Source organism: Trypanosoma equiperdum, assembly GCF_001457755.1.
Source record: "Trypanosoma equiperdum strain OVI genome assembly, contig: ctg_305, whole genome shotgun sequence".
NCBI lineage: Eukaryota > Euglenozoa > Kinetoplastea > Trypanosomatida > Trypanosomatidae > Trypanosoma > Trypanosoma equiperdum.
Window position 1 is genome coordinate 30573 of NW_027124205.1, and position 11910 is coordinate 42482.

The window sequence follows — 11910 nt, forward strand, 5'->3', positions numbered from 1 at the left end:
CTGTTAACGCGTTTACGTTAGTTTTTCTGAGCTTCCTGTTCACTAACAGTGCAAGAACCATCAAGCGGCACTTAAAGTTTTCTCTGCGTGCTCTTCTTCTGTTGTATACACATATGTGTGGCTTGTGATAATGATTTAGTACGTTACATAGAGTTAGGAGCTGTGATAGTTGGTTGAGAGTGGTTGTGTACCTGTTTTGAGCAGCGTGCGTGAGAAGCACCCGTTAGCTGCTATACTGGTTTCACAACAGGCATCAAAACGCAACGCGCAAACTGAATAAGGTGAGTTGAGGGAATAACAGGAGATATTCAGTTTGTTGAGAGCTGCCGATTTTGAACCTCACCAAGGTAAAATAATAATAGTGGATCCGCATCTTCCCTCTTGAGGTAGTGGTAGTGAGCGAGCGTTAGCAATACGGTCGTGTCACTCTTTGCAAGGGAAAAGGTGGGGACGTGTAACCAACCTTGTCCTTTACACACGACTCCGTGTTTTGTTACCTCACGACCACGTTTCATTCACCGCTGAGACGTGACCACTGAAGTCACATATACTCTTGCTGATAGGTGAGAAAGGTGATTGTGGGTTTCTTGGTAATGTCAAGCGGTTGCGCACCACATTACCGAACTAATTTATGTCCACCATTACGCGAACTGAAAAGCAACGGTGAAGAAGTCGATACTTATGCAAATATGTGGCAGTACCATTGTGAGCGTCGCGGGGAAATCCAGGTTGGTGAAACGATTGGCTACGGCGGTGACCGTGGTTCTATGGTCTACAGCGTCGTGCGTTGTTGTTCTCCAGGACTAAGCAGCGTGAACTGCCAACTTGTTCTTAAAGTGTACTCTACGGAGATCAACGAGAATGAATTTGAGTTTATTAAAATACTTTTGGGACTCGATGATCATCAGTCAGAGGATGCAGTTATGCGGAAAAGCATATGCCGGACACTGCCGTACTTGGTGTTGCCCATGGCGACCGTCCGTGTTGATGGAGTCGATCGTGGAATTCTCATGGCGAAACGAGAAAGGAACCTAAAGGAGTTACTCATCTATGCATCAAAGCGACACGGGAGCAGAGGTAATGCCATAATAAATCGCTGTGATGACACTATGGGTAACCAAGAAAGTAGGGAGGGTGTGAACTACCAGCGAACTGCGTTTCGCTGGAAGAAGGACTTTTTACCAATTCTACAGATGGAGGTCATCATCGCCATCTCGTTTCAACTCGTACTTGCAACCGCTTGTTTGAATGAGGAGCTTCCTCACACTGTGAGCGGCATTTCCTACAGTGGTTTCGCGCACAATGATATTCATCTTGAAAACATACTAGTGGAGGAAAAGGAAGGTCGTGTTGCTCTCTGTGATTTTGAACTCGTAAGTTCAAGCCCAGGAAGCAGTAGTGACAAAGGACCGCGACTTCAGCCACCACAAAGGAGACTTCCGCCTCCGTGCAGGCGTTCTCCACGTGACTTCTTCTGCCGGAAAGCAGACTCATGGGGCATTGGTCTTGTAATCATTTCACTTCTTACGGGCATTGATCCACTTTTTGATAGCACTGTTGTGTTGGATGATTTCGGTGAGGGCCCAATACTTAGGAGTCATGAATTCTACAAGGGCAACCTTCAGGTGCTTGACTGGGAGCAGAATATAAAACCGCACGTGGAGAAGCTACTTATTCACGATGATCCAACTGGCAGACGACTGAAGGAGGCGCAACCCCTTCTACATTTGTGCTCTAAATGCCTCGTGAATAACCCTCGAGCAGACCCGTGTATTCCAATCGAGTTACTTTCCGATCCTGTCTTCAGTTGTTTCGTCAGCAAAGAGAAGGTGTCTGAAAATATCTTGATCTCGTGGATAAAGCAGATTGGTTAAAAGTACTGGTGTTGGTGGAATATGTAATTTGTGGGGATTTGAACAAGTTACATGAGCGTTTCTTTCCTATATGTTGGTCTCTATCCATGTACTAACATCGTATGAGGCATTTTTCATTAGCTGCATTTTCGTTGCATCTCCTCTTCACCAAAGTCTCATGTGAATGGAGAATATGAGGGATGTAATTGTATTTTGCTGCGCAGGTACGCACCACGTTAGTCACCCATATGACTGTCTCATCTCCGGTAGGGCTGTAAAAGGAGTGACACAAATTGACGATGTAACTTCGTCCTTTGGCATGTGGTGTGTTGGTGTTCTTTTTATGAGGTGAATATGTGTCGTTTTTTGTTGTTGTTTTTGTTGTTGTTGTTGTCGCGTCTGTGCGGCTGGGTGTGATGGGGGAGGGCCACATGCGGTGGTGTGACATGCCGCTAACTAATGTGCATATATAAGCATGCAAGTGGTGAGAAACATGCTGTACCCTGATGCACGTTGTGTGTGAATGGACTGTTGGAAGAGTTGACGTTTCCGTCTTGGGAAGAGAGCTGAAACGTTTGTATATTTTTCTTTTTTTTGTTTTGCCTCTCATATCCAGGATATTTTATCTTAATAGTGAGGCTTGTGCACTTGGCAAAGCGTAATGTCCCAGAGGCCCAGCAACACAACATTTTGTTTTATGCACGATCTAGTGTGCCAATGATAGTGTTATGGGTAGCGAGAACATTAGTGAGTCTACAAGCGATAGGTGTGTGCGCGCGCTCGCGTGTGTGTGTGTGTGTGTGTGTGTGATAAAGGAACAACGAGGGAAGAGGGCGAAAAAAAAACAAAGCAAGATTGGGAGCTTGAGCTCTCTCTATATTTGGTTGCATGAGAAAAAGAGGTCCGGCGGTGTGTGCGTGGGCAGGGGAGGGGGAAGGGGAGGCGGAGTGGGAATGCGGCAGTAAAGTTGTTGACCAATATTAATACTTCGCGTGTGTAAGATGTTAGACTCCTCTCTTTTTATTTTGACCCGCTTGTACCTGCGTGGGGAGACCCGTCTCGCACTTTCTTTCCCTCCATTGACCTTTTCTTCATCTTTGCTGTTTTGCTTCCGCGCTCCCTTGTCTTTCTTTCATTTGGATACCGTCGTTTCCCTGTTATTGCGCGGCACACCATTACAGTGAAGATTGCAACCTTCTTGGCAACAAATTGTTTAGGGAAGAACAATAATATTGTTGTGTGAAAAAAGGCGCTTTGACACTGCGATATGTCACGCGCCACTCTGCTTTGACCGCATAGGCAAATGAATGTTTCGTCATTGACCTTTCTATTGACATTTTGTTCTGCTTGTTAGTGATTTTTTTTCTATTTTATTGGTGTATTTACCTGTGTTCCAAAACTCAGTCGTTCGTACACCTGCCTCGTTGCAATTTGAGGTCCGTTTCGCATGTGTTTCTTCATAAAAGCTCTCCATACGTGTCCCTTCCCTCCCTCCAGGCAGCACTCTTAAAATCATCATTGATTTTTTGCGCACATGTTGTCTTCATTCCTTCGTGTATGTTTCCTGCTCGACCTACTTTTTGTTCAACCCAACTGGCAATCTTCCGTCACATCCTTTCACTTTGGTTGATCTATTGTTATCCTTTTCGATATATGTGTATGCGTTTGCATGGAATTGGGCTCATAATCATTATACTAGCGTAGCCACATTATCACTGTAATACCGTGGCTGGGGAAGAGTGTAACTTAGTTCCTGCGCTATGTTACGGCATTTGTTCCGATGTACTGCGGCTTGGGCCCCAAAGCGGTCGGCCACTCGAGAGCAGCGGCTTAAGGAGCGTGTGGCAGCCAGAATGGAACTTGAGGCACAGGTTAAATCACGAGTGGCATGTTACCCCCATCGTTCACTAACACGTCCGGCACTGCGATTAGAAAGACATCAGGTGAATACTCCACTCTTTCATTCGCAACTCCTTAACCTCAACAAGATGGCAACTGACCTTCAGTGTATTTCGTTTAGCGCACCGAAAGGCCACTGGGATGCTGCCATTGTTCTTATAAAGGGTCATCCAAATGAGGCAAATTTCGAGGTTTGGGTGAACCCCACCGTACCCGGTTATGATGATCGTCACTCTATAGCACCAATGTATGGCATGTGGGAAAATTGCATCTCATGCGGAGCCTGTACGGCGTGGGTCATTCGACCACAATCCATCACCTGCAGTGGCTTGGACGAGTACGGGAACGAGAAAACTGAAGTACTTGATGGCATGCGTGCGCGCTGCCTTATGCATGAGTTGGATCACTTGAGTGGGAGGACTATCCTTGATCAGGCACAGGGACCAGAGTTCATCGTAAGTGGAATTGCAATGGGTCAGAGGGATCTGTGGCCCCCAAATTTCCCTTCTGCAGAAGCGTATATGACTTCCCCCCATCAGTTCTTTGATTATGTCAAAAACGGACCAATTATCCCACCAGGAATGGAGTGGTTTTATGCGCAAAGTATGAATCAGCAGTTTGAGGACGCTCGCCTGAGCCACTAACAACTTGTGGGGGTACGTCCTGAAGCCGGCTTGCTGTGCGTTTCTGTGTGTGTTTTTTGTTTTCGCTTTCGAATGGAAGTGGTGATAATGACGATCGAAATATGTTGTTGTTTGTATGGTTACATATGTTGTTACCGCACACTTTGAATCGCTTTTTGGCAAAAATAATTTCTCCCCATGTTCGTTGGTTTACCGTAGTGTTGTGCTTTCCTACCAGATCTGTGCGACAGTCGTCGAACTACTCTCCTCTGTTCTATTTCTTATGTTTACTTAACGCAAATTTGTAGGACGCGTGAAACGAAAGCAGTTCTCAATTCGCGACTGAAGGAAAGTATATTTATTGGTTTTGGAAGAGCGCTAACCTCATGCCGGTTACGACACACTTTTCTAGCATTGGCGTTAAGCAGTCTGAAGTCATCGAGACTGCTACAACATTGGGATGGACAAATGATCATCAAGCGCAGGATTATCTCCAGAAACTGTTGATCATCGGTCGGCCTATCCTTAGAGCACACAACTGGAAGATACACCGCTTGAAAGAATTTTACCCGCGTAGCGCGCGGCTGCTGGGGCAAAATTTTAATAGAGGGGAAGAAGTGTGTGTTAGATTTCGTGTACCCAAGGAGAAGAACACATTTTTCCCATTTCATGAGGTGGTTTGTACTTTTTTGCATGAGCTTGCCCACTGCAAGTACTCCAAGCACGACCGGCACTTTTGGGAACTGTACACAGAGCTTTCAGTGGAGTGTTGCAGATTAGATCTAAATGCTTCGCTAGAGAGGGAAGCTGCTGCCCCACCAGATCGTCGTCATACAGGCAGTGGTAGGCGTCTTGGCGGGAGCAGAATAGTTCCACTTCCTCGCGAGCCAGAGGCGATGCGGCGCATTCTTTCTGAGGCTGCGGAGAGGCGCCGGCAATCGAGTGAAAATGGTCAGTGTTATGGATGTGCACACGACAAAACGGGAGTAGGGAGTGAGTTGAATGACGGTTTGTGGACTTGTGATAACTGCGATGGCGTCATTGATGCTCTGCGTGGAAAGTGTGAGTTCTGTGTGGAGGTGGGCGACTCAACCGAACAAGTTGAGGAGTGGAGTTGTAAACGGTGTTCTTTTCATAATCACTGTGCTCTTGTGCAGTGTGAGGCGTGCGGTCGCTTCAAGTCAGGACGTACAGCTGACGGAACGAACACTGTTCATACCGTGAAAGCGTTGGCAGCGTCGTCCGACCACTTGCTCTTCACCATGACTTTGGGCCGAGTAGCTGATGCGTTAGCTCCTATCCTACAGGAAATGCGGTGGAGTGTGGCATGTCTTGAGGAATTCGCGCCTCCATTGAAGCGTGTGATGTCAAGATCTAGTTTCAAGAATAGCAACGAGTGCGACACACTGAGCATTCGCCTCCGCTCACCGAATAATCCCCACGAGCCTTTGACATTTACCTGTGTGCTGGCGCATGCACTGCATCAGTTGGCGCATCTGACAGAGAAGAACCATGGCGCAAACTTTGTTCACGCGTGGATAGCTATGATTCACCGTTTTCTCACTGAAACAAAGGCGTTTAGTGACGATTTCATAAGCAGTCAAGAGCAAGAAGACCTTCTCTGTTTGGCAATGGAGTTGGAATTACTTCTTAATGGATTAAGTGGGAGAGATACTGCGCTTTGTGACGATTTGTTAGACAATATTCCTCATCTGCAGCGACTTTTTGAGAACTGTGCCACCTTTGTTAAACGTGAGCGCCTTTTTACCGTTGCTACAACCCGTGAGGCCGGTGTGGTAGGACACAGTAAGCACTTGGAACTGTGGCAGTGCAGAAGATGTAGCGTTAACAACAATGGTGGTTTCATCATATTCTGTGAAGTGTGTGGCGCGCCCCGCCAGCTTTCAGTGCTACTTCGTACATCTCGCACTGTTGCCGTTCGTGCTGCTAGTAACGAAACGGTTATTGACATTTCCGATGATGACGGTGATGATGGTTCCGCGACGTCAGCAGGAGAGGCAACGATTTCCCCCGGTGTCGTCTTCATAATTGATTAGGCAACAGCAAATATATATATACATATATTGTATGTTTGAGGGGCATGTGTGCCTCCTTCTTCCTTTTCACTCTTATTTGTATTATTGCACTACAGACTTGCATAAAGCGGTCAAGGCAAGTTATTTTGTTCCTTTCACGAGTTTAAATATTTTCTTTCATATGGCGTAAATTGTAAAACCCATTTCTCTTTTAATCTGGTTTACTACGCGTGCATGATTTTTGCTCGATGCCCTCATCATGCGGATGGATTTCTATGCGTTTGTACACCCTGCGGACGTTTTTTTTTGTTGCTGGTACGTGCATTTGTTTGTTTTCAACAACGAAGCGGCGTGCAGTAGGTAGGTACTGGTTTGTACTACTATCCCACACCGAAATTAGGGGGTTAATTTATTTTATTCTATTTTTGTAATGTCGTAGCAACAACTTACATACCAGATTCTGCCGTTCCTTCACTTCGAATTGCCTTGTTTCATTCTCCTCCTTGTTTGCCTCATTGTTCTTCTATCTTTAGATTTAGTACGACCTCTCGATGGATACCGCGTACGCGACCCTCTTCAGCAAGTACAGAGAGGCTGCCGTATTAGCCTGCGATGAAATCGGCATTGAGCCGAAGGATTTGTTGTATAGGGCCAAGAAGTCTTTCAAACAGTCAGACAACGACAGCTCCAGTGCGATCCTCGTGCGGTACACGCTAAATGAGCGCACGAGACAGAACCGAATTCGGCAAGTGCTCGTTATTAGGAACAAACTTGTTCTTCAGGGCAACGTATCTGACAAGTGGAAGAAACGATGCCAACAGTACCCTGACGCACCGCGAGCACCACGGATACCGAAGGCAGTGTTAGAGAAGTTGTTAGCACAGTTGGAAAAGGAGCGAGAAGATAAGAGCGATGAGGTAGGCAGTGCTCACCCTTCATCGCCAGCGTTTTCTCTTACGGGGGAAATACATAAAGGGCTTAGGTTGAGAAGATCATTGGGGAGGAGTGGTGGTGCATCTTTTGTTCGTTCACCTTCGGGAACCGAAACTTTCCGCTCACCGATGGCGGGGTCGCCTATGCACATGAGTCGAACCTCACCAACAGCAGCTGCTGCTCGAGGTAGGAGGGGTAGTAAAGTACTATTTGGGAGAGAACTCGAGGTGAAGGACCTTGAGGTACGCCGTGGGGGTCACTCTGCCACAGCTCCCATCATAAAATACTCTGAGGAGTGTCGTTCCAGCCCTTCTCGCAGCAGGCAGTCGGGGAGGAAAGCGCGTAAACATGGACCTGTCCCCCCATCTGACCCTCCACTATTTCCTCCGATTCCGCGGCACGGGCGCAGTGATGAAACGCTCGCTCAAGAGGCGGAAGATCTCGAGAGGTATCGACACACTCTTTCACTGTACGCAGTCGACAGCGCCTCATTACTAGAAAAATTCATGGAACAAACTGCCAAAAGGGGACTGAACGGCAGTAATACCGAGTCGAATGCTACGGCGCAAGATTCGGCACGCTCAAAGAGTGCTGCGCAAGATGGAGAAGTGGAGGCAACCAAGAAAGGGAAGAGGAGCGATATCGTGTGTTTGCCACAGAGAACAGCGCAAGAACGGAGGACTGCGGTTTTTATGCGCTTAGCGAGAATGCAATTGGCCCGTAACATGGATGAATTCAGGAAGATGAAAATTTACCTCGGTGAAATGGATGAAATTGGACAAGCAGGTACCATCGTAGCATCTATCAGAGCTCGCGCCAACATAAATAAACCTCCCACACATGAAGAATACATGGAAACACTGCGGGACAAAGAGCGCCAGCGTGAACTTCGACTCCAGCGTGAGAAGAAAGAGTTCCAGCGGACTTTGAAACTGCACGAAAAGAAGGAGCGCAGTGCGAAGAAAGTTCTTGAAAAGATAAAGAGCAAGTGGACAAATGTACGTTTGGAGGCTCTGACCACCAAGCGTGACATTGCTCTAACAAACCGCAAACGCGCGGACAGACGACTAAAAATGAAACAAGATCATTATTGTGTGCGTCTTTCCAAGAAGGAAATGGAGGCTGAAGAACGTCGCAGAAAACTATTCCGAACCATCTCCATGAAGCGGTATGAACATGACCAGGAGGAACTCTTCCGCAAAAACATAAAGGGGAAAATAATGGAGATGGATAGACTGAAAAACTGGCGTAGTGAATCCCTTGCGCTGCCAGATGTATCACCACACTCAGAAAAGAAAAAAACAATACTTTGTCCCTTGTAATTACTATAAAGGATGTAAATGTACAATAAAAATAACTACCTCTAGTTCACTTATGTTTGGCTTTTTGCTTTTATTACGGTTTAATTTCCTCTGTTGAGTAAGCGGCGAAAAGGAGATCATTGAGCGGTGAGAAATGTATCATATGTTTCTTTAATTTCTGTTTTTCGTGTTCGTGCATTCTTTTTAAAAAAAGAGTGCGGTAAAAGAAAATTTTAAAATGTCGTTGAAATGAGTGTATGGGTACGAGACTGCTTGACCTACCCTTTTCCGCGAGTGGCGGAAGTTTCGTTACCGTTGAATCTTTTTTTTTTGTTTGCTCTCCCTTCTCTTTTATACTTTTTACTCAGCATATAATGTGCATCTGTACGTTTGGTAATCTTTCCGTCTCTTTCCTCAGATATTTTTTTGAGACGACGTGTGAGCTTCTGTTTATTTACCCAAAATTCTCAAAAAGCCGCCGCATGTAGTTGCAGCTGCTGCCTCTTTCTGTGTATTTTCGTTTATTCGTGTTCTTTTTTTTTTCAACTATCGGTTAGAATTTTTTTTTTACTCTCCCCTCACCCATCAAAAATAACTTCCCCCCCCTTTCTTGATGAAGTTTGTTAACATTCCCTCGCATATCGTCGCTGTTCTGTGTGTTATCTGAGCTATAGAACTCGCATTACAATCTTACTTGAATATATAAGCATACATTTTCTCATTGGTGACCATTCTATTTTGCTATGTTATTTCACAACCGAATGGCTGTGTTGGTTTTTCTTCTAATTTACTCCTTGTAAAGTATCTGGAGTAACCAAAATAAAGCGTAAGGTAACTAAAATTAAACGAAAGGGACAAGGTACCACTCCGTTTCACCGCACACACATTCTTGCGCGATCTTGAACGAATTAAATTACACCCATTCTTATTAACAGATAGTTATAGTCTATATCCGTGTTTTGTTAATTATTTTTTTTTGTTTTTGGGTTGAAAGTCTCGCTTGAACTTTCACTCTATATTTGCCTGGTTATTTGGTGTTTAGGCTCGTTGCCTTTCTGAAGCTGATGGAAAATTTGGTGGACGTTGGAAAATCCAATGGAACAACCAATGGCGCTGCTACACGCCGTGGTAAAACCCAGTGTACTGAATGGAGGGGGAAATGCAAACGACAAAAGGTAAACAAACAACTGAGTGGTGGTGCATCCATTGGTTTCCCACCACGGTTAACTAACGAACATATTGTCCCCCCCTCCAACGCGGCAAAAGGCGGTAAGGAACCGAATTCCACTGCCTTAACAGAGTCCGCAAATCACGGTTCTGTGCCGAAGGACGTTCCGTGTTTCCAGCAGAGTAATGATAGTCTCAGTTGTGGTTTGGCGTCTTCTCGTATAACTTTTGTCTTACCATGTTCCGCATCAGACGAAAATAAAGTCGTAACTCCTGTGTACCTGCATATCTATGAGCTAAGTCATGGAATTCTGCATCGGCACAGCAAAAAAGTAACGGGGAAATACGTTAAGGGTGTTTATCATAGTGCTGTGGTGTGCTACGGAATGGAGTTTTTCTTTGAAGGTGGCATAACAGTTACTTGTGCTGGTCGAACGCGCTTCGGTGAGAAGTTTGACAAGGTCGAAATTGGGCACACCAATAAACCGCTTAGCTCTTTCCTGGATTGGGCAGGTCAACGTTCGAGGAGCACATACATTTTCCATTCTTATCATCCAACGGAGCACAATTGTCACACGTTTACCTCGGACGCAATCAGTTTTCTCATGGGACCTGAAGCATCTTTGCCATCGTACCTAACGGAAACCATCGACACGATTGTGAAAACACCCGTAGGGACCGGTGTGGTGGAGCTGCTGGTGCATTTTTTGGGAGGTATGAAATATGTGGCTGCTGAAAATCAGAGAAGGCGAATGAGTGAGCGGAAGGCCTGCCTGACGAGGGCGAGGAGGTGCATTGCCAATAATGTCATTAATACAACTCCTCCAGCGAGTGTTACACTGTTTCGTGTGAGTGACCCCTCAAGTTGTCATCGCACCCTTGCTGCGGTAGAACCCTATGGAAGGCGGTTGTTGGAGCATAAGGCCATAGAGCCACCAGCGATGAATTTCCTGCGATGTGTGCAAGGTTTATGCGCGGGAGTTGAGTTCATTGATCCAGATTATGTTACTGAATACGTCAACCTTGCAACATATGCGCTCATACACACAACACCAACACTCAGGGGGCCCATACTGAACAGCCTGCGGGTTGCTGTTCTTCACAAGATGGTTTCATGTACCTGTGCTTTTCATCCTCTCCTTCTCTGTGCTTTATCTGAGACTGTCCGCAACTTTATGAACCTGACGGCGGAGGGCAGGCTTGCGTTACTGCGTCTTTTGTGCAATATGGGTGGTAGCATCCATGGGGCTGTGGCACTGAGTTCTGCTGAGTACTCACAAATGTGGGTGGCGGCCGCTGGGCAAGCCGTGATGGATTATAGAAACCCTGCTATCGTTTATACGGGAGCCGCACTAATTGCCAACCTTGCTGTGGCATTTGTTCTAACCGAAAATTTTGTTTCAAAAACTGTGGAATACCCCCATATTTCTGACCAGTGTCAAAACCTCATTACTGTGACACTTTTTTACCTTGGGTCTTGGCCGAGGGAACGTGTCCCGGAGGCGGCAACAACTTTGATGTTGTTTGCCCTTTTTATTTTGCTTTCATCTTCTTTTGATGCTTCTAGAGCGGCCAAACTTCATCCTTTCCAACTGAATTTTGACTGCTTGATCAGGGAGGTACGGACGTTGGAGAGCTCAACCCTCATCCGCATGCTGCAGGACATTTTAAGGTGTCCCCACGCATAGCATTCGCAGCGTGGTCGCCTCCTCCCCTCTCTTCTAATTCGGAAGCGAGGGGAAGAATAATTGTGTGAAGAATCTTTTTTTTTATCGTAACGTTTCTATCGGCAAAAGGGTGATGGTGCTCAACGCTTCCATGGGTGAAAATGCTATCACCTGTAACAGTTAGTTACACGGTTGTTGTTTTTTTATGTGCAGAGCTCGCATATGGCCTCTGCCCTCCCTGCTGACCATCGTATCGCATTGGTTCCCTTCTGAAACTTCTTTTTTTTCTTCCTTTTCTGCTTAGGGGCGGGCATCGACGTACCTTTCGTACTTGAATACAAGTACTGAATCACCTGTGGTGCACAAGTGCCGTTCCCACATTTCCTTTGATTGGTCTTCATATTTAAATTTTGGTCCCTTTTTTTTTTTTT

General features: G+C 46.0%; 6 protein-coding genes across 6 annotated transcripts; 5 read left to right on the forward strand and 1 right to left on the reverse strand.

Annotated features, from left to right (window-relative positions):
- Nucleotides 1-593: 593 nt before the first annotated feature.
- TEOVI_000117400 (Protein kinase domain containing protein, putative) lies at nucleotides 594-1874 on the forward strand (the record flags this gene model as incomplete). The annotated part of the gene is made up of 1 exon (XM_067224454.1): nucleotides 594-1874. The coding sequence occupies one exon, from the start codon at nucleotides 594-596 to the stop codon at nucleotides 1872-1874; it is 1281 nt and encodes a 426-aa protein (XP_067080555.1).
- A 91-nt stretch (nucleotides 1875-1965) lies between these two features.
- On the reverse strand, nucleotides 1966-2463 carry TEOVI_000117500 (uncharacterized protein; the record flags this gene model as incomplete). Its single annotated transcript, XM_067224455.1, has 1 exon — nucleotides 1966-2463. One exon carries the CDS (start codon nucleotides 2461-2463, stop codon nucleotides 1966-1968), a length of 498 nt encoding a protein of 165 aa, XP_067080556.1.
- Nucleotides 2464-3613: 1150 nt separating this feature from the next.
- Nucleotides 3614-4396, forward strand: TEOVI_000117600 (Polypeptide deformylase 1; the record flags this gene model as incomplete). Its single annotated transcript, XM_067224456.1, has 1 exon — nucleotides 3614-4396. The coding sequence occupies one exon, from the start codon at nucleotides 3614-3616 to the stop codon at nucleotides 4394-4396; it is 783 nt and encodes a 260-aa protein (XP_067080557.1).
- Nucleotides 4397-4761: 365 nt separating this feature from the next.
- Nucleotides 4762-6432, forward strand: TEOVI_000117700 (WLM domain containing protein, putative; the record flags this gene model as incomplete). The annotated part of the gene is made up of 1 exon (XM_067224457.1): nucleotides 4762-6432. One exon carries the CDS (start codon nucleotides 4762-4764, stop codon nucleotides 6430-6432), a length of 1671 nt encoding a protein of 556 aa, XP_067080558.1.
- Nucleotides 6433-6962: 530 nt separating this feature from the next.
- On the forward strand, nucleotides 6963-8666 carry TEOVI_000117800 (uncharacterized protein; the record flags this gene model as incomplete). Its single annotated transcript, XM_067224458.1, has 1 exon — nucleotides 6963-8666. The coding sequence occupies one exon, from the start codon at nucleotides 6963-6965 to the stop codon at nucleotides 8664-8666; it is 1704 nt and encodes a 567-aa protein (XP_067080559.1).
- Nucleotides 8667-9709: 1043 nt separating this feature from the next.
- Nucleotides 9710-11500, forward strand: TEOVI_000117900 (PPPDE putative peptidase domain containing protein, putative; the record flags this gene model as incomplete). The annotated part of the gene is made up of 1 exon (XM_067224459.1): nucleotides 9710-11500. One exon carries the CDS (start codon nucleotides 9710-9712, stop codon nucleotides 11498-11500), a length of 1791 nt encoding a protein of 596 aa, XP_067080560.1.
- Between the last annotated feature and the right edge of the window lie 410 nt (nucleotides 11501-11910).